Genomic DNA, 21,899 nt, shown 5'->3' with positions numbered 1-21,899 from the left:
ATACTGCAGTCAGAAGGCGCCTGGGTGATAATGCTGCAGAATATGACGTGTGTCAGTTCTTACTGACACTTTTTGGGAGGGAATTTGCAAGGAAACCAATGCCTATGCAAATAAAATTCTGGAAGATGTCACCCTTCTTGATTACGCCACAATAGGAGGTCCATCTCAAGGTAGCACACCATTGAGACTACAGGGAAGGCACTGGCTATTTTCTTGAAACAATTGCTCCAACAAGTAAATCAGCCACATCAAGGAAATGTAAAGTCTGTTTTGAGTGTGGAATTCAGAAGAAATCTTGCTTCGAGTGCAACAAATACAAAGTTGCCCTCCACGTGGATGGATATTTCAAGACTTAAAAGACTTCAGTCAATTATAGTAAATTAAACTCTAACCCAAAATGTTGTTAGTTTGATGCAGTATGCTTTTGTAACCATTTTAGCATCCATAACATAAAATGTAGAAAAAATAATCACATTCCCAGGTACATTTCTGAAGGAAAATATTTCCATGGCAATGGGTTAAACAGATAGCAAAAGAAAAGTATTAATTATACAGTGGAACCTTGGATTGTGAGCATAATTCGTTCCGGCAACATGCTTGTAAACCAAAGCGCTCGTGTATCAAACCAAGTTTTCCCACAAGAAACAATTGAAACACGGATGAATCGTCCACAACACAAAATATTTATTCGCATACAATTCCTAAAACAAAATATAACGTAAAATATTTTAAAGTGCACTTTTCCTTACAATACAATCATTGTTGGTGCGAGGGAGACTAGAGATGACATGAGAAGAGTTACTATGTAGCACGAATTTCAGTAACAGAATCACTGCTATCTGTTGGCTCACTGGAATTGTTTTCCTTCCGTGCAACTTTAGCAAGGAACCTGTCCAATGACTGTTACTTTTGCCTTTTTTTTTTGAGGTTTTCACGAAAATGTGACATTGCATTGTCATTGAACTGATTAATCGCTCCCACTGTTACAGCCTTATTCAGGTGGTGTTTTTCTACAAAATTTTGCACCGTTTCCCACATTTTGCACTTCTTCCGAATCTCAGCTGAAGTGAGAGATTCCAGTGACTGTTCCCCCTCCTCCTCCCTGGACGAGATCTCCATAACTTCCTCCTGTTGTTCGCGATGCAGGGCCATCAGTTTGTTGGTGGTCAGTTACTGGCTATGTTCTTCCACGAGCTCTTTAATGTCCACGTCATTCACCTCCAGCCCCATAGTCTTCCCTAAGAACACAATTTCATCGACAATCAGCAGCTCTTTTTTACCAACAATCCCCTCAAAGTCACGGCCAAGAACACAGTCAGGCCACAGCTTTCGCCAAGCAGAAGTGAGAGTTCTCTTGGTGTGACCATCCCAGGCTTCATCGATGATCTTCAGGCAGTTCACGATGGAGAAATGATTTCTTCCAAACTCTCAGAGGGTAAGGTTTGTCTCTTTGGTCACTTCGAAGCATCACTGAAATAGTGCTTTGGTGTATAACGTCTTGAAGTTCGAAATGACTTGCTGATCCATAGGCTGGAATAGTGTTGGGAGAAAGGAACTTCACCTTAACGAACTCAAATTCCTCCAGTAAGTCGTCCTCAAGGCCTCAAGGCCTGGAGGAAGAACAGGAACATTGTCCATAACCAGCAAGACTTTGAGCTTCATATTATGTTCTGAAAGGTATTTCTTCACTACAAGATCAAAGACATCATACATCCATTGAACAAAAGAACAGGGTAGGGGAAAACGTAGGCACACGTGACGCTTGTATTGAGGAACCTCACTCCCTTATCAAGTTACAATTTATTTAAAATGTTTGCACGTCTTGCAAAACACTCGTAGACCAAGTTACTCGCATTCCGAGATTTCACTGTATGCGCTATCCAGTGTTAGATTTTACTCCATTTGAAGTGTGTGTTAATAGGAATTACCAAATTTTCCAACTTTTATTTTCCTTAATAAATTATTTTAATTAATAACGTGAGGAATAAATTTCATCATCATCATCTGAAAGTTATCGTAAATTTAGATGACTATGTTTTGCACTCGCTGATCAAGTTTTGCTTTCATATCTTTAAATACAGACTAGTTAAATTATTTTTTCCCAAAAGCCTACATTCTCCATTAAAACAGCCTGGCACCTTTAGACCTCGCCTTTACATTTTCGCCTGGCACTAAAAGGGTTAAATATCAAACGACAGGAGACACGGCAAAAAAAGCTATTCAAAATGTGGAACCCTCTGTAACATGGATGAAAGTGGAAAAAGCCTTAAAGAACACAAGTAAAGCCAAGGTAACAGGCATAGATGAGATAAGCGCTCACACGGTCGTTGCTATTGGAGTGGAATGATTATAGTGGTTGTTTAGGGTCCTGAACACCATTTAGAAAGAAAAAAACTACCTGAAGGGAGTTATCGTCCTTCTGTTTAAGAAAGGAAACATATGGAAACCCAGCAACTACTGGGGCAACACTCAGAATAATGGAATGAATTGTAGAACTGAGATTAAGAACTGTCATTGAAACACAGCTTGAACAGGAACAGTATAGTTTTAGAAGGAGTAGGGCAACAATAGATTAATGTTTTCCAATATTTTTTGTAAGGTTGATCATGGAGAAGCTCTGGGAAAATGGAAAAGATGTTATCTTCATTTTGCTATATATTGAGAAAGCTTACAAAGGAGTACAGAGACAAAAAAGTCTGGGAATACCTTGAGAAAAAATCTATACCATTTGCTTTAATAAAGTCGAAATGCTGTATGAACATTGCCAAAGATGTTATCTCCATTTTGCTATATATTCAGAAAGCTTACAAAGGAGTACAGAGACAAAAAAGTCTGGGAATACCTTGAGAAAAAATATATACCATTTGCTTTAATAAAGTCGAAATGCTGTATGAACATTGCCAGAGTTGTCTCCAAATAGGCGATGGATATTCGGAGTGGTTTGAGACTAGGCAGGGTGAACAAGGAGGCAGCGCACTAATGCTACTTTTATTCATCACTGTGATAGATGAAATAATTAAGAGACTCAACAACATATCTGAGTTTTAAGCTCTGCCTTTACAGATGATTTGTTAAGAATGAAGCCAAACTTTTCAATGTCAACCCAGTTTAAACATAAATTTAAAGGCTTTCCAGTCTGCTGAACACACAGTTTCAAAATAAACATTACACTATAACCGTAAGAAAAACACATTATTAAACAAGCAATAAACACACACTGATAAACAAAGAATGACATGTTTTGTTCCTAAAAGAACATCATCAGATTCTGTCGAGTCACATTCAATATTTGGAAATACAGGGTTTTTCTATTCCTGTTACAGACATTGATAGCTTGCAGTGGGGACCAAGACAGTTAAGTTTAGCCTACTAACTTGTGTCTGGAACCGTACAGTATTCCCTCTACTTGTAAAAAAATCACCACAGTACACGTTCAAATCGCCCACATTTTCGCCACCCCTGACTGGAGTACGTACGTCATTGACAGATTGTCAATATATATGTCTAATGCATTAGCAAAAGTTTAACAGTAGTGTTATTAGCTTTACGTCCCACCAACTACTTTTACGGTTTTCGGAGATGCCGAGGTGCCGGAATTTAGTCCCGCAGGAGTTCTTTTATGTGCAAGTAAAACTACCGACATGACACTGACGTATTTGTGCACCTTCAAATACCACCAGACTGAGCCAGGATCAAACTTGCCAAGTTGTGGTCAGATGGCGAGCACCTTAACCATCTGAGCCACTTAGTCCAGGTGCTTAATACAACAGATGATTCTCTTAAGTTAGCTCAATTATTTGTACCATTAACGATTCCACTTGCCTATCATGACGTATTATAATGAATTATATACATTAAATAAATCCTTTACTGTGTGTATTCATACATATGCTGTCATATACGTTATTTACTATACTTATGTTTTATAATCTCTTATCAGTTGCCGTAATAAGAAATTTTATGACATGATTCTTATTAATGTTTTTTCACACTTTTTAAGCTTATGAATATCGAACAATACCCAATAAAAAAAAGTAAAAGATGGTGTTTTTAAAAAAAACAAGAAATGCTTCATCCCAAGTCTCACATAACTTTTTATGAATCTACTTTCATGTTATGTACGGTTGTTGTCTTTTTCGTAATTATTACTTGCTGTGATGCAATCATGCTGTCATTCATTTTTGTTCTCGTATTATCTGGTGGGATAGCTTTTATTAGTATCATATCCTGGTTTCCCTTTTCACACTAGGCAAGTGCTGGGACTGTACCTTAATTAATTCCACGGTCTTTTCCTTCTTGATCCTTGTCCATTCCTATCCCATTGTTGCCATAAGACCTATTTGTGTCGGTGTGATGAAAAACAAATTGTAAGAATGAAAGAATTAGTATTGTGACCATTCCTGTGATTTCCTCTTTCATATTTTCTTGTGATTCAACAAAATTAAGTCTTTACATTCAGAAGTAGTCAAAAAACTTACTGTCATCTTGTCTCATGTCGTCATACAGTGTAAAACAAGCCTTTCTTCAGCCGATCACATAGCAGTGAATGTATGTGTAATGAATGTTTTTTCTTCATTCTTCTTCTCCTGCTGTTCAAAATCTATAACAATGGAAGTTTCTCCTCACTCAAATCCATTTCACTAACTAATTGCAAATTGTTTTATTAGGTAAGCTACTAACTAATCATTTGGCAATACTAGCAGTTTTTGACACCAGTGACCAGGGAGGTGAGGAGAATAATGGAGTGGGCCCACTGTGCAGGGTGGGGAAGCCCTTGGGGCTACACCCATTTGGCATAACTGTGCAGTACTGAATGAGGCAGAATGCGGTATAAAGCAACTGTTTTCTTCCTCTTCAAACACAAGGCACCTAATGATAATATACTACACTGTACATAAAATTGTAACATATAAAGCTGGCCTACGATTCAACTTCCTTAATTCAGATCTTAAAGGAATTTTAAATGGACGGTAAAACCAGAGTGATCATCCATCCGACTCTCACCAACACCATCTCAAAAGTGAAGTTCAGAGGAGAGACTTCAGATGCCTTTGAAATACGGACAGGAGTTGGGCAGGGAGATGGTCTCTCACCTCTGTTGTTCAACTACGTTCTTGAGAAAGTGATCCGTGAATGGCACAGAGAAATGAGTTCTGAAGCAGTCGAAAGCGGAGTCAGACTAGGCTACTAGAACATGAACTTTTCAATTGACTGTCTAGCATTTGCAGACGATCTTGCCATTTTCGCTGATTCTTTGGTTGTGGCCACGAAGCAGATCAACCAGCTTTAAACACAAGTTGCAAAGGCAGGTCTCCAGATCTCCTTTGAGAAAACAAAATTCATTACAAACATCAAACTGGCATCAAGTGAGCTAGAAAGAACTCGTGGAAAAGTCAAGCGGGTTGAAAAATGTAAGTATCTTGGTGAATGGATAGAACCTACTAAAATTCAAACAGTATTGCACTGTCATCCGGCCAGAGGCTGTATATTCAGTGGAATGTCTCACCATGAATAAAAAAGATATCGGAGGCTAAGGAGAGGAAGATTTGAAGAAAATCTTAGGTCCAGTCAAAGATGATGGCAAGTTTATGAGATGGCACAACCAGAAATTGTACTTGCATGCAGAGGAAACAACTGACGTGATAAGGAAAAGGAGGATTATTCTTTATGGACACATGGCTCGAATTAAGTCAAACGGTTAACCAACCGCATTTACTTTCCTCCAAGAGAAAAGGCAAAGGGGGCATGGTTCAGTGAAGTACAGGAAGATCTGCATCTCATTTGAAGATATCCAGGCGCGTGACCCACTTAAGAAAAAACTCCAAAAACATCAGAGTTTCCAACCAAAGCCGAAGCTGAAAACTGGAAAGGCATGGATGAAAGAGCAAAAGGAGCAACATCGTCAAGGAATGAAGGAATACTGGGCCAACATTAAAGCTCAAAGAAAATAGTTGAAATGACGTGGTCCTTAGTTGGCCGAATCGCAACAAGAAGTAGGAAAAAACTGTACTTTTGATCAGACTAAAGCTGCTCACAGACCACAAATTGACAAGAAGAAGCATTGGTATCACTGTACAACTGCGAGCTTTACTGTCCTTTGAACTTTGTAACTTTGGTGAAAATGTCTAATTTTTGTTCTGTGGATATTTTCAGTTTACACTCTGAATAAGTGTCTTAGTCGAATGCCTGAAATATCAGTAACTAGAAGCTTAATAGCGCACTCATTTGTAATTAAACCTTTTTGATTTCAAGTCGTGAAATGAAGTTTTCATAATTGTCACTTTCTTTTTTCACCCTAGCATTCCTTCTTTGTAAATGTTTAATGATCATTCTCGTATGTCTCAATGAAGCCCTCATTTTCCTAATTATCAAGTTGTTTCTTTTGACACTGTGCGTGTTAAAGTTTTCTCCATATCCCTCGCCCGAGGATTAACCATCCTGAATTAACAAATGAGATTATTATTAGTTAAAATGGGGACTACTGAACTGTAATAGGAGTTATTGTTGTGTTCAAAGCTTTTCCTGTAGTAAAATAGGAATTTTCTCACCTTTCGCACCTGAGCAGTATGATATTACTTGGCTTGAGTGTGGTTTCTGGATTGTGGTTTCTTCCTTTGCATTCTTCCGGGAAGGCATTCTCTCTCAGTCTCGGCCCAGATGAGTTTGACGTATTATACCCTTGGTCAGGCCTAAAGTGCTTCGTACAAATAACAGTATGAACACCAGGTGTCCAGTTCTTCCTCTTAACTCCCTTTGTCCACAGGGCGCGATGGTCTTGATTCTTAGGGAACCTACCCCAATCCATATTTCAAAACAATGACGTTCAGTCCATGACAAAATAAACATACGTGTCAACGTTTGAGATGTACTAGCCTACGAGAAGAAAAACAATTGCCAGATTTTCTGTTCCCCTCACTTCTATTGTTGTACACATACACACAACAAAGACCCATGATAAACAACTGTTACATTATGCAACTTTCATAGGTAACTCACTGGGTGAATACAAACTGCAGACTAGCAGCTAGCTCACACTGCTCCCCAGCTGTCTGTGGTGCCGAACAATATGGCTGCCATTTTCAAGTAGTAGTCCCGTTTGACCTGGCTAAGGGCCACTCCATTACCCTTCTCACCTCCCTGCCAGTGACCCACAAATGTTCACTGCAAATATGGGTGACCCTCACTAGCAACGATCCTTGGTATCTCAGTGAGAAAGTGCCCCAAGTCCTTTAGCCAAGACTGATTGCCAACACTGTCATTTTTTCCTTTCTTTTTCAGACATATTTTTACTGTTGGGTTGTAATATAACTTGTTCTTCATTTTAATCTGAATGTGTACTACAATTTGTGTTTGTTAATCAGTTACAGCGGAACATATAGATCACTTTAGTATCATTTTACCTCCTTTATATTCTGTGATATTACTTCTCAAATTATGACTTTTTATTAGCTTTTATGAATGTTTAACATCTGGTGGCTGTAAAATGTTTAAGAATAATGTTCTCTTTTGTTAATTAGATTATCAAATTGCTGGCACTACCTGAAGACCTACAGAAGTTACCCCCTCAGGTTGTAGAAATATTTATATGTAGACTCTCCCCTTGTGATTTGGATTGGAACTGGGGACGAGCTGTTACTTTGAAGGTGTCCAGTTGGTTGAAAGAGGTGAACAGTGTTGGAGAGATCGAAGGGAAATATATTCAAGGCCAAGTATGAATACTTCTTCAAACTCTTTAATACTTATTTTATCAACTATGTTACATGATTTTTGTACATTTCTGAAGAGTATGTTCTGTATAAACTTGGAATGTAAGTCAAAATACAGTATTGCTTTTTGGCTAGTAATAACCTACAATTTTGTGTATGTATGTTTTTTCACCAAATCTGGGGAAGTACTTGTTCACACCAGCTAATATAGCAGTGCCACTTGGAAAAATTTTGTTGTAGTTTCAGATGTTGATTATTTTTCTGCTGTGAATAATGCTCCCTCAGATTATCAGGCTACTAAAATTCAATATTAACAGAATATATGTGTTAGTTACGCTCTTGATGTTCATGTTGATAACACCTTACTTGGAAAAAATTCACTGACATAAAGTACAATATTAAGTTCAGGCATTATTTTTGAAAAAATGAAAAATAATTTTCACTTTATCATTGTAACTTTTTTGCAATGAAATCATTTTCAAAGTTGGCGAATTTCATACCATACAGAAAGTCTTTTGTTGTTGTTATTGTCTTTGTTCATTACATAAATTTAAATTGCTCATTACTCGACTAAACCACACTGTTGATGAATAACTGATTGTTGCTCTTAGTTCACGTAGGTGGTTTAGATGAAAGGAAATAGATATTTACCTCATATATCCCTACAGCTGTTTTAACAGTTGACAGGAACCAGAAACCTTTATAGCAGTCTACTGATTCCAGTCTCTTAGAGTGAGGAACTGGTAAGAAGGTAAATGAGTGAGAGCATTCTGCACAGAATGTGACAGTCATTCATTGCAATGTTGCCAGGCTGCTTTCATGAACTGTCCCTTTGTTCTGGTCCTAAGCTCTTCCCTTATGCACCAGTGGCTGAGAAGCAAGCATGCAAGCAATCAAGTTATTAATTTGTACTTTACAAGTTTTGTAGGTTTACATGATTTAAAATCGTATGATCAGAAGTCACGGGACTCGTAGTAAACAAGGCAATCAAACCACTGGACATATTTTCCGTGTTGAAAATCTTTTGTGCAGTAATGGCCAAGCCATTTGACTATCGAGGCAGAGGCTCTGACACAAGATTTGCTCAGTTATAAGTATTCAGTTCAGTTTCAAGAGAACAGTTTCCAGTTTTGAAGTATAGTATTGTATTGCCTTTTACACATTTTAATGTCTTGTTAATTTTGCTCCTTTAATTGTATTCAATGTTAATAAGCGAAGGAGGTCCAGAAAGGACTGAAACATGTTCTAAAAAAATGTTTGTGTAAAGTTTTGATTAGGTAGATTTAACCAATACAGTTTCTTATTAAATAAATGTTATCTTATTTTTTTTGAACACTATTCTGTCTGTGACGTTTGTGTCTAATGTAACTTTAAAGATATTTAGTCTGTTGAACATGCTAGTTCGAAACATAATATATAACACTATAACACACATGTGAGGGGCTGCCTGGCTGTGGCGGTAAAGGGGTGCTCGGTTCGCCCGGAAGGACGTGGGTTCGAATCCCCGCCAGGAAGTTGTAAAATTTAAGAAACAAGATTTCCACTTCCGGAGGTGCATATGGCCGTGAGGTTCACTCAGCCTACACCAAAAATGAGTACCAGGTTAATTCCTGGGGGCAAAAGCGGCCGGGCATAGAGCTAACCACTCTACCCCATCACGTGCCGAGGTTAACAATGCTGAAAACCTTTACCTTCAACTCCTCCAAGGGCCTTCGTGGCTTGTACGCAGGTGACTTAGCTTTGATAACACACCTGTAAAAAGAAATACTACTAAAGAAAGAATAATATGTTTCATTTGACAAGAACATCTTCAGACTCTTTCAAATCACTTCAAATCATGCACACATATGTACAATATTGTTTATGTTGCATAATTTAATTAATGATTATGAATTGGTGATGTTAAAAACAAGTGATGAATGTATTAGTCTTCTACTGTCACTTTAGTAAATGATGGAAATTTTTCTATACTTAGCTGCTGTCATCATTACCTAAGCAACTGTGTTTGCAGTAATGCCAGTTCTTTATCTCCGGTCTTCATCTTGATAGCTAAGTAGGGAGTGAGGAGAAATTTTGTAGGCAAAAGCTCTGTTTCGCAGAGAGGCGAGGGGAAGTAGGTCGGGCGATGGGAATGTGGGTGCATATATTCTGTACAATGAAGAGGGGAGGGGAGTGCTGCTTTTTCATCTTATAATGTATATTTATGTATAAGAGAGTAAATGTAAGTTAATGATTTTGATGAAATGAAATGAAATGTCGTATGGCTTTCAATGCTGGGATATCCCAGGAAGGGTTTGGCTCGCCAGGTGCAGGTCTTTCTATTTGACGTCCATAGGCGACCTGCGCGTCGTGATGAGGATGAAATGATAATGAAGACAACACATACACTCAGCCCCCATGCCATTGGAATTAACCAATTAAGGTTAAAATCCCCGACCCGGCCGGGAATCGAAGCGGGACCCTCTGAACCGAAGGCCAGTACGCTGACCGTTCAGCCAATGAGTCGGACAATGATTTTGATGAAATGAAAGTAAGGAAATGACATATACATACCTCCTCATTATAGACCGTTATTCCTTTTATCGTTCAGTCTGAAAAGCTCTGTGGTTTTACTGAACTCCGTCACAATCCTCTGTTTGTAACTAACTCTGTAGCTTGTTTACTTCCATATCTCTTATCTTTAAATCATTAAAACTGATGCATCTTGGTTTCCTTCCACTTCTCTTACCCTCCATGACCGAGTCCATTATTCTCCTAGGTAACCTGTCCTCCTCAATTCACATCTTGTGACCCACCCACCAAAGCTGGTTCATGCGTGCAGCCTTATCAGTTGAGTTCACTCCTAACTGACCCTTTATCTCCTCATTCCGAGTACTCTTCTGCCATTATTCCTCACTTTTCATGCCAGCAATAATTTTCACTGCTATAACGTCTGTTACTTCTAACGTATGAATAAGATATCTTGAGTCTACCCAGCTTTCACTCCTGTAAAGCAAAGTTTGTCTGAAAACTAGAGATGGGAGTTACATATCGTAACATGATAATAATCAGAGTAAGCTGTTCCAGAAATATTCTGTTCCACCGGAGACCCTAGTACAGAAGTAACTCTCTGAGTGAAACCAAGGGAAAGGTAGGGAGTTTCTAATTGGCTAACGGATATTACTTTGTAGAAACATAGAAGCTTGCTTTAAGCGTACACTCCTGCGCAGGCGCGAACAGTGATTTTGTAACCATTTAGAGACAATACTGATATTCCTACCCTGTTACTTGCTGGCTGGTTACAGATTAATCTTTAGTTATTTGAAGTGTATTAGGCATACCGATGGTAATTCATACAGAAGCGTATTTCCTCAAAACTGTTATGCGTGGTCTTCCCACTTTATATCTTGTGCAAGGCAGTGCAGCAACAGCTGCTATCATAATTTTTACCAGTACAAAAGAAAAGGAGTGATATATAGAAAAAGACGCTGGACGAGCCACTTACACAATTGTTTACCGCATATTCCCAGCCTTCAGCCTAGGGTGGAAGACGAAGATTTTGGAGACTTTTACACTGGATTTCGAGAGCGAGTTGTCTACACAGTGTGGCTCACTTTGCTGCTAGCTTGTATTTATGAGATGGTGTGTTCTAACCCCACTGTTGGCAGCCCTGAAGATGGTTTTCGGTGGTTTCCCATGTACACACCAAGCAGATGCTGGGACTGTATTCTCTTAACATTTCCATACCACTGCAGCCTTGATTTTCTATCTTTTCCTGTCAGGGTACCTCATTTACCATTTCCAAACTCTCTCATTTCTTACTTCGTTCATTCCTGTTAAACCTACTTGACCACGAACCTACTACGCTGGCGTAGCAGGGGGAGAGGTGATACTCCCACATGGCACATCCCAGGTGGGGGATAGGGGCTTGCCGGCGGAATTGAGGGAAATAAAATACCTGTCGTAAGAGGCAACTAAAAGGGGTGACCAAGGGATGATTGAATTAGGACCATGAAACTACTTTTGATTCGTACCATCATGCGGGGAACACCATGGGTTGCCTATACTTGCGAGTAGTACCACTACATAATACCAATATAAATGGTCCGTTATTGGACGTTATAAATTTTCCAGCTAACTCATTCTTGGTTGCCAGCGTTTTGCCCTCGTGTGCTAGGGTGGGCTCATCAGTTGGTACCTAGCACACCTACCAGTACGCTGGCTAGTGCATACCGTGGAGGCTACTTCGTAGGCTAACTGGAACCACCGGCAGTGCCAATGCACTAAGAGACTTGGTCTCATTATCAAAAATTGATGCCTGCTTGGCCATCAGATGATATAGATGTTGATTCCCATAGGGAATCTGAAATACTTGTCCTGAATGAGTAAATTTATAATACCAATATAAAAGGTCCGTTATTGGACATTATAAATTTTCCAGCTAACTCATTCTTGGTTGCCAGCGTTTCGCCCTCGTGGCCAACTGATGAGCCCACCCTAGCACACGAGGGCGAAACGCTGGCAACCAAGAATGAGTTAGCTGGAAAATTTATAATGTCCAATAACGGACCATTTATATTGGTATTATAAATTTACTCATACAGGACAAGTATTTCAGATTCCCTATGGGAATCAACATCTATATCATAGTACCACTACATTACGTACGAAATAGGTTTGTGATTAGTAGCAGCAAAAGGAGGTTCTCCTGTGGGTTTCAAGTACCCGTGCATCGTACCCATGTGAGCGACACCGCGGGTCTGGGCGTTGCCTGTGAGTTGTACCACTATATGAGCCACACCGTGGGTCTGCGTTGCCTGTGATTAGTACCCACTATGTGAGGAACACCACGGGATAGTGCGAGTCCCTGTGGTTAGTACACCTAGGGGAGGAACCTCATCAGTTTGCGTTGGCTATGAGTGGCGCCATTGTGTGAGAAACACCATAGGTTTGCGTTACCTATACGAAGTACAATACTTGTGAGTAGTACCATCTTGTGTGGAACACGTGAGTCTTTGCTGCTTTTGATTAGTACCCCAACATGACAAATACCATGGTTCTACTTTACTCGCGACATGTACCATTCTGAGGGGCCTTAGACCTGGTTTTTGGACCCCTTTAGACGTCAAGCACCCTCGATTCAGGACTGTGCTTTTTAAGTGGTCCCTTGGTCAGTAATAGTGTTATTTATGACCTTTTTTTGAGTTGGATCCACTGTTTTTTGTTTGTTTCTTGTTTGTTTTTGTTTTTGGGGGGCAGAATTTTTCATAAATTTTTATTTTTTATTTTGGTCAGTGGATTTTTTGAACTTCTTGTTATCATTTCATTTCGTACCATTAGGGACCGATGACCTCGATGTTAAGTCCCTTTAATTTTGAAATAGAACCTACTTGACAGTTTTGAAACGTCATTTCCACCTTTTATATTGTACTTTTATCCCTCTTCTTCATCACCCACATTTCTGATCCATATATCAAAATTGGCACTTAATAAGTCTGGTAGGTAATTCATTTACATCTCTGTGATACAATCACAGTGATTTTTATAAATGAAGGTTTTGAAGTATTCATTCTCGGAGTGTGTATGGGCCATTGTAATCGTTTTCTAGGAGTAGTCACGAATGTGAGTAACGAGCTGGCGAAAGCGAGAGTGGGATAGGAGAAAGCAGATGAAGATATGGTATTGCTATTTATAGGTACTTACTAAGGTGCGGTTAGGGGTTACAAGAGGTAGCAGGTGTAGTGAATGTTCCTCCCAAAAGTTGACCTGCAATTTGTACTTCAGTAGTATATTACCTTATTGTTGTGTGAGCTTTGTGTACCAACCTAGACAATATTTCTTTCCTTTCATTTTTTTTGCACATAATAATTGTTTAATTTTTCCTTTTCATTTTATTTTTCCGTAAAGTATGGCTAAGGAGTGCAAGTGTAGGAACTGTAGGTGTGGCCAGGCGTTCAGGAGTATGAGGGAGTAGTTGGGAAGTTTGAGGGAGATAATTAGGATTCTCTTAGAAGACAGGAAGGAAGGTAGGCCTCCCTCCAATAATGTACAGGAAATAGTAGGTGTGAAAGAGTGATAGGAAGGAAAGGGGGGATTTGTAGAAGACAGGTGGTCTAATGTTCTAAGGGTAGAAGATAGGTGGTCTAAGTTCTAAGGGGAAGGAGGTAGCAGGCTAAGGGCTCTATTCAGGATCAGAATTCAGGACAGGTGTCTGTGAGAAATTGGTATGAGCCACTGCAGGTAGAACAACAGAAAGAAGATGAGGAACAGGGAACTGTTGTTGAGAAGTGTGGAAGTGGGAGGAAGGGAAAAGGTAGGAAAGGGAAATGTAGAGTAGAGGATAGGAAAAATCAGGTGGAACAGGGTCATGGGAGGGAGAAAAAGGAGGAGGAAGTAGCTTCTGCAGCTGTCAGTAAAGATAGGGCTGACCAGGAGGGGAGGGATGTTGTGTGGTCTGGTACAAGTTACTGACTGAGTGGACTGTATAACGGTTTCCATGAAGTTGAGCTGGCACAAATAGTCACTCGGATCTTAATCATGCATGAAATATAATTCATATTGGTTTATGAACATTGATTATATACACTGAAGCACTTAACAATTGAACTACATGATAAAACTGAGACTCCACATAACTATCGAGCTTGATGTTCGTGAGGCATCTTAACATCACGCGGATCATGTGTGTATCACACCATGTTGTCTTACAAGTCTCTCTCTACCGGAAGTCACCCCCAGTCCCCCCGAGAACACATTGCTGGAGGCGAGTGCTGCCTGGAAGGTGTTGCACTGTGATGAGCAAATGTTTTGATACACAATAACATTCTCCCCCCTGTTGATTGTTCACAATCAAAACAAAGAGAAACACTACAAGTTTTTACTCACTGCAGTAGTAAATGTCACAAGAAAACACAAAAAGTTAACACAAAACACTCAAATAAACACTGTCACTGATAGTTACGCAGATATTTCATTCAATAAGTAAGGGACTAAGTTTCACAATGGGTAGCTTGAATTGACCATTTGTCATTTTTACAGTTGCTACTCTGACAAGTCCATCTTTCCCAGGACGAAGTTCATGCACTTCTGCAAGCTTCCACTGTAGGGGTGGCAGGTTGTCGTCCTTGACTGCGACCACAGTTCCAACCCTAAGGTTGAGTTGCTGACTGACCCACTTGGGCCTCTGTTGCAACTGAGTAAAGTACTTCTTGTACCATCTGGACCAGAAATGCTGTACTGTCTGCGGAAGATGTTTCCAATATGTTAATCGATTGCTGGGAACAAGTCAGACTGGGTTCAGGGATTGAGAATAGATTGGTTCCAATCAGAAAATGTCCTGGTGTTAACCCATTCCAGTCTGGGCCTTAATATCCCTAACAAACGTTCTGGACTGGGCATTTTTAGAGATATTTAAAACATTATATCTCTGTACCTGTAGGGGATATTTGAATGATTCTTTTTTCTTTGTGCTTGTTTGAGCATCTAATTAATGAAGAACTCTGTTTGTATCATGTCAACTATCACTTGAGATTTTAAAATTGTTTTGCGAATGGAGTAAAAGTCTGACAGATAACAAAGCATGTACAGTTTACTGAAATACTGTTATATTTACCCTATTTTGCTCATACAAAATGTGCATTGCAACTACAAAACAACAAAAATAATGGGTACGATATAAAAATAATATTTTTTCAATAGTAATAATTACAATAATGAAAATGAGAGCACTTATAAAATTTTATTTTATTTGATAAATTTAAAAATTTACTCAAATGTAAAATTACTGTTCCATTTACCACAAAAGATTTCTGAGAAAGAGAAAATACAGTCTTCTAAACAGACAACTTCCTTTCATTTTTTTTGCACATAATAATTGTTTAATTTTTCCTTTTCATTTTATTTTTCCGTAAAGTATGGCTAAGGAGTGCAAGTGTAGGAACTGTAGGTGTGGCCAGGCGTTCAGGAGTATGAGGGAGTAGTTGGGAAGTTTGAGGGAGATAATTAGGATTCTCTTAGAAGACAGGAAGGAAGGTAGGCCTCCCTCCAATAATGTACAGGAAATAGTAGGTGTGAAAGAGTGATAGGAAGGAAAGGGGGGATTTGTAGAAGACAGGTGGTCTAATGTTCTAAGGGTAGAAGATAGGTGGTCTAAGTTCTAAGGGGAAGGAGGTAGCAGGCTAAGGGCTCTATTCAGGATCAGAATTCAGGACAGGTGTCTGTGAGAAATTGGTATGAGCCACTGCAGGTAGAACAACAGAAAGAAGATGAGGAACAGGGAACTGTTGTTGAGAAGTGTGGAAGTGGGAGGAAGGGAAAAGGTAGGAAAGGGAAATGTAGAGTAGAGGATAGGAAAAATCAGGTGGAACAGGGTCATGGGAGGGAGAAAAAGGAGGAGGAAGTAGCTTCTGCAGCTGTCAGTAAAGATAGGGCTGACCAGGAGGGGAGGGATGTTGTGTGGTCTGGTACAAGTTACTGACTGAGTGGACTGTATAACGGTTTCCGTGAAGTTGAGCTGGCACAAATAGTCACTCGGATCTTAATCATGCATGAAATATAATTCATATTGGTTTATGAACATTGATTATATACACTGAAGCACTTAACAATTGAACTACATGATAAAACTGAGACTCCACATAACTATCGAGCTTGATGTTCGTGAGGCATCTTAACATCACGCGGATCATGTGTGTATCACACCATGTTGTCTTACAAGTCTCTCTCTACCGGAAGTCACCCCCAGTCCCCCCGAGAACACATTGCTGGAGGCGAGTGCTGCCTGGAAGGTGTTGCACTGTGATGAGCAAATGTTTTGATACACAATAACATTCTCCCCCCTGTTGATTGTTCACAATCAAAACAAAGAGAAACACTACAAGTTTTTACTCACTGCAGTAGTAAATGTCACAAGAAAACACAAAAAGTTAACACAAAACACTCAAATAAACACTGTCACTGATAGTTACGCAGATATTTCATTCAATAAGTAAGGGACTAAGTTTCACAATGGGTAGCTTGAATTGACCATTTGTCATTTTTACAGTTGCTACTCTGACAAGTCCATCTTTCCCAGGACGAAGTTCATGCACTACTGCAAGCTTCCACTGTAGGGGTGGCAGGTTGTCGTCCTTGACTGCGACCACAGTTCCAACCCTAAGGTTGAGTTGCTGACTGACCCACTTGGGCCTCTGTTGCAACTGAGTAAAGTACTTCTTGTACCATCTGGACCAGAAATGCTGTACTGTCTGCGGAAGATGTTTCCAATATGTTAATCGATTGCTGGGAACAAGTGTCAGACTGGGTTCAGGGATTGAGAATAGATTGGTTCCAATCAGAAAATGTCCTGGTGTTAACCCATTCCAGTCTGGGCCTTAATATCCCTAACAAACGTTCTGGACTGGGCATTTTTAGAGATATTTAAAACATTATATCTCTGTACCTGTAGGGGATATTTGAATGATTCTTTTTTCTTTGTGCTTGTTTGAGCATCTAATTAATGAAGAACTCTGTTTGTATCATGTCAACTATCACTTGAGATTTTAAAATTGTTTTGCGAATGGAGTAAAAGTCTGACGGATAACAAAGCATGTACAGTTTACTGAAATACTGTTATATTTACCCTATTTTGCTCATACAAAATGTGCATTGCAACTACAAAACAACAAAAATAATGGGTACGATATAAAAATAATATTTTTTCAATAGTAATAATTACAATAATGAAAATGAGAGCACTTATAAAATTTTATTTTATTTGATAAATTTAAAAATTTACTCAAATGTAAAATTACTGTTCCATTTACCACAAAAGATTTCTGAGAAAGAGAAAATACAGTCTTCTAAACAGACAACTTCACTAATATGTAGACAATCTTACGTATTCACGCAAATATGAAATACGCGGGAACATGCGCTAAGCCTTAAAACGAACTCTAATCATAATGAAATGTAAGAAGTTGTTTCGAATTCATATGTCAATATGTTCATTTGCGCGTAAACTTATAATATATCATAAAATATCAAAAATATTACTTTCGTCAAGCACATGTTTGCCGCGAGAAGCCATGTCTTCGAGCTCACTGAGTGACAACATCTACTGATGCATGCTGATCGAAAATATCATAACTTCTCTGACTTAGACATATAATACTACCATCTGCTTAAATACTCTCGTAACTAATACATGAAGAAACACGATGTAACCACCAGAATGCGTGCATAGCTTGTTCTCAATTTTTTAGAAATTGTCAAACCTTACTACGGGCTATGCCTTCAGCGCGGCCTGAACGTAATTTCGGCCGCTGCAAGCATAGCTCGCAGTTAGACCGGAAAGAGTTAAAGTCTTAGGATCCAAGAACCTACTACGCTGGCGTAGCAGGGGGAGAGGTGATAACTCCCACGTGGCACATCCCAGGTGGCGGATAGGGCGGTCGTAACCGGCTTGCCGGCAGACTTGAGGGAAATAAAATATCTCTCGCAGCCCAAACACAACACCCCCTTGTGGGTGGGGGACGCAGAGGAAGAATACACCCACGGTATCCCCTACCTGTCGTAAGAGGCGACTAAAAGGGACGACCAAGGGATGATCCAATTAGAACCATGAGACTACTTGTAATCAGTACCATCACGCAGGGAACACCATGGGTCGCATTTACTTGCACGTAGTACCACTATCTTAGATACGCAATAGGTTTGTGATTAGTAGCGACAGTGTGTGAATCAGGAGGTGGGTCCTACAGTACCTGTGATTCGTACCCCTATACGAGCGACACCATGGTTCAGCCTTACCTATGCTCAGTTCCCACTGTATGAGGAATTCCACGGGATAGTACGAGGTTTATGGTTAGTCCACTTATGTGAAGAATGCCATAGGTTTGCATTGCCTGTAAATAGCGCCTCAGTGTGCGAAACACCATAGGTCTATGTTACATATGCGCATTACACTACCTGTAAATTGTACCATAATGTGTGGAATACCGCGAGTCTACGCTACTTTTGATTAGTACCGCAACATTACACATAGCATGGTTCTACTTTCGTAGCGATAAATACCGATGACCTGGATTTTGGACCCGTTTGACTATAAGCATAATTGATTTAGCATTGTGCTATAGAAGCAGTCCCTTGGTCAGTAATACTATTGTTTTGTGCCAGCTTCTGTGCATGTGAGGCACTGTGTGTCGGATCTACTGTTCGTTTTAAATTCATATCCGTCCATCCATTCATTCTTCGTCCTGACGCTTTGAATTCTGGTCATTGGAGGATTTTTGGACTTTTTAAGTTGTCATTTCATTTTGTCTCATTTAGTACCGTGAGGGGCTGATGACCTTGATGTTAGGTCCCTTTAAACAACAAACATCAATCATCAATCAAAGTCTTAGGATCTGTGCAATCAGAGTACAGAGATGTGAGCTGTCTTGAATTCAAGCAACTTTCAATTTGTGCAAGCACAGTACACATTTCTTTATATGTAAGAGCTACATTGCCTACAACTCTGTGCAAATTATATGGTACTGATTTAATGCCTACTTCCCAGATTCCACCGAAATGCGCGGTTTGTGGAGGTATGAAATACCTTTATTACTCGTGTTGTTGGTAACTTTCTCCTGGAAATGTTTTGATGACATGAGCTGATGAAGATCTTGCAGTTCCTTGTCATCTCCGGTAAATGTTGTCGCATTATTCAATGGGTTTCCCCCTTCTTGCTATGAATCGCCACAAAGCAGCTAGAAATGCTTCGCTGTTAGGCTACTCACTACCTCAAGGTGAACTGCCTTATTAGAAAAACAGACTAATAATTCTATATATATGCCCTTATTCGCACCTTGCTCCTTTTGTTGATGGGGTGTAAAAGAATAGGGCCACCATAATCAATTCCACAAATGCTGAATGGTCGAGTTGGTTGCACGTGGTGCTTGGGTAGGTCAGCCATGATTTGCTGCGCAGTTACTGCTCTTAATCTGTGACATCTTATGCATTTGTTTATCTGATGTCTTACCACATTTCTACCATTCATTATCCAATATCTTTCCCGAAGACAAGCCAATAACAATCCAGGTTCTGCGTGGGACTGTTGAAGATGCTCATGTCTTATGATGAGTTCTGTGGGATAATGTTTAGGCGGCAACAGCATTGGATGTTTGGATGGAAACGGAATCGATGCATTCTTCAACCTGCCTCCGACTCTTAGAATATTGTTGTGTAGGAAGAGACATATATGGGCTAGTTGCTGTATGTCGCACTAACGCAGATGGGTCTTACGGCGACGAGGAAGGGACATAGGTCCCTTATCTGGCTCTTCTTAGAGACTATGCCTCCGTGTTTCAGGTTTCCGATCTCTTCTGAGTAGGTTGCATTTTGTGCAATACGAATGCAGGCTTCTAATGAATGTTCCAATTCTTCAACATTTAAAGGTCCAATTTTCTTGTCCCTGGCATGCTTAGTGTTATGCAGAAATCTGTTACAATAAGCTATTATTCGTTGCAGTCTTCTTAATGGTGAGAATTTCTCGACAATAGTTCCAGCTTGTGTCACTACTAATAGTGTGGATGATTGTCTCTGCTCTGCTATGGCAAGTGAATCCTCCTCAACATTGTTATTCTGTGGCCAATTTAATTCAGAAGTGGACAACCAGGCAGGTCCTGACCACCAAATGGTTGAGTTTTGCAGATCTGTTGGTCTGACGCCTTGGTTAATCAAGCCTGCTGGATTATCTTGTGATGGTACATGATGCCAGTCACTAGTGTTCGTTGACTGTTGAATGTGAGCTACCCTATTTGCTACAAAGTTCTTCCAACATGATGCTGGTGATGCTAACCATGACAGTACGATAGTAGAGTCTGTCCTCAAATGTCTTTCATTAATGGCCAAGTTTAAGACTGGCATGGTTTTGTTTACCAACTGTGCTAATAATGCTGCACTGAGAAGTTCTAGACGAGGAAGAGTGACTCGTTTAACTGGAACTACACAAGATTTAGAGCATAACAGTTTGACTGATACTTCACCCTCCTGATTCACTGATCGAAGGTAGATGCATGCGCCATACGCTCGCTCGGAAGCGTCTGAAAATCCATGAACTTGAATATTTGTCAAATCATCCTCAATACGTGGTGTTCTACTTGTATATTGTCGATGTGTGTGAGCTGCATTTGTAATTTTGCCCACACTGATGCTAATGGATCTGGCAGTGGGTTATCCCAGTAAAGTTGATGTAACCGTAAGTCTTGCAGAAATATCTTGTATAGTATCACTAATGGGCTGATCAATCCTAATGGGTGAAATATAGATGCTACAACTGAGGTTGCTTTGCATTTTAGTTACTTCCTCTTGTGAGGTGTGTTTAACCTTGTTGGCACTTAAAAATGTGTCTGATGTTGGGTGCCAGGACAATCCTAAAGCCTTCACAGTGCTATCATTTTCAATGTGGAATGGCAAATTTATTTTCCTGTCTGTGAGTGGAATGCCTTTGAGAATGGCTGCATGATTAGCACACCATTTTCTGATGGGAAAACCTCCCTTGATCAGTAATGCTGTTAGTTCTTTCTGCAACTGTAGTGCTTCTGTGATGTCTGATGCTCCACACAATGCATCATCTACATAAAAATCCCTCTGCAAAATCTTAGATGCCTGTGGATAAATGTGTGCTTCATCTTCAGCAAGCTGATTCAGACCCTGTGTTGCTAAATATGGCGCTGAGGCAGTGCCGTATGTCACCATTAATAGCTCGTAGGTTTTCAGTGGCTCTTGTGGAGATTTTCTCCATAATATTTGCTGTAATTTTGTGTCATCACTGTGAATTCTGATTTGTCTATACATCTTTGTAATGTCTGCTGTGAATACAATGTTGTGTGTTCTAAATCGCAGGACAATTGAATACAGATCCTGTTGTATAGTTGGTCCTACCAGTAAGATATCATTGGGTGAAACACCTGTGCTGGATTTTGCCAGTCCATCGAATACAACTCTAGTTGTGGTAGTTGAGCTGTCTTCTTTGAATACTGCATGGTGTGGTAGATAGAATTGAAGTGTGTCCTCATCGTTGGTGATTTGTACTTGTTTCATGTGACCTAGTTCCTCATATTTGGTCATGAACTGTACATAACATTTGTGTAAATTAGGATGCTTGTTAAGTTTGTACTCTAGTTGGTGGAATCTCCCATATGACTTTCCCAACTCTTAATGATTCTCCTTTAGAGGTAACCTGACTATGAACTT

General features: G+C 39.7%; 1 protein-coding gene across 4 annotated transcripts in view; it reads left to right on the top strand.

The window, feature by feature from the left end:
- The window catches only part of LOC136877431 (putative ATP-dependent RNA helicase TDRD12), an 821,384-nt gene that overhangs the window by 492,127 nt on the left and 307,358 nt on the right, over nt 1–21,899 (top strand). For all 4 annotated transcript variants that reach the window (XM_067151463.2, XM_067151464.2, XM_067151462.2 and 1 more), the window contains one exon: nt 7,518–7,709. In XM_067151463.2, coding sequence (XP_067007564.2) covers nt 7,518–7,709 — 192 coding nt within the window. The remainder of the gene's footprint in view (nt 1–7,517; nt 7,710–21,899) is intronic.

The sequence above is a fragment of the Anabrus simplex genome, chromosome 7, assembly GCF_040414725.1.
Source record: "Anabrus simplex isolate iqAnaSimp1 chromosome 7, ASM4041472v1, whole genome shotgun sequence".
Taxonomy (NCBI): domain Eukaryota; kingdom Metazoa; phylum Arthropoda; class Insecta; order Orthoptera; family Tettigoniidae; genus Anabrus; species Anabrus simplex.
This window is presented reverse-complemented; position numbering and strand designations above follow the sequence as displayed.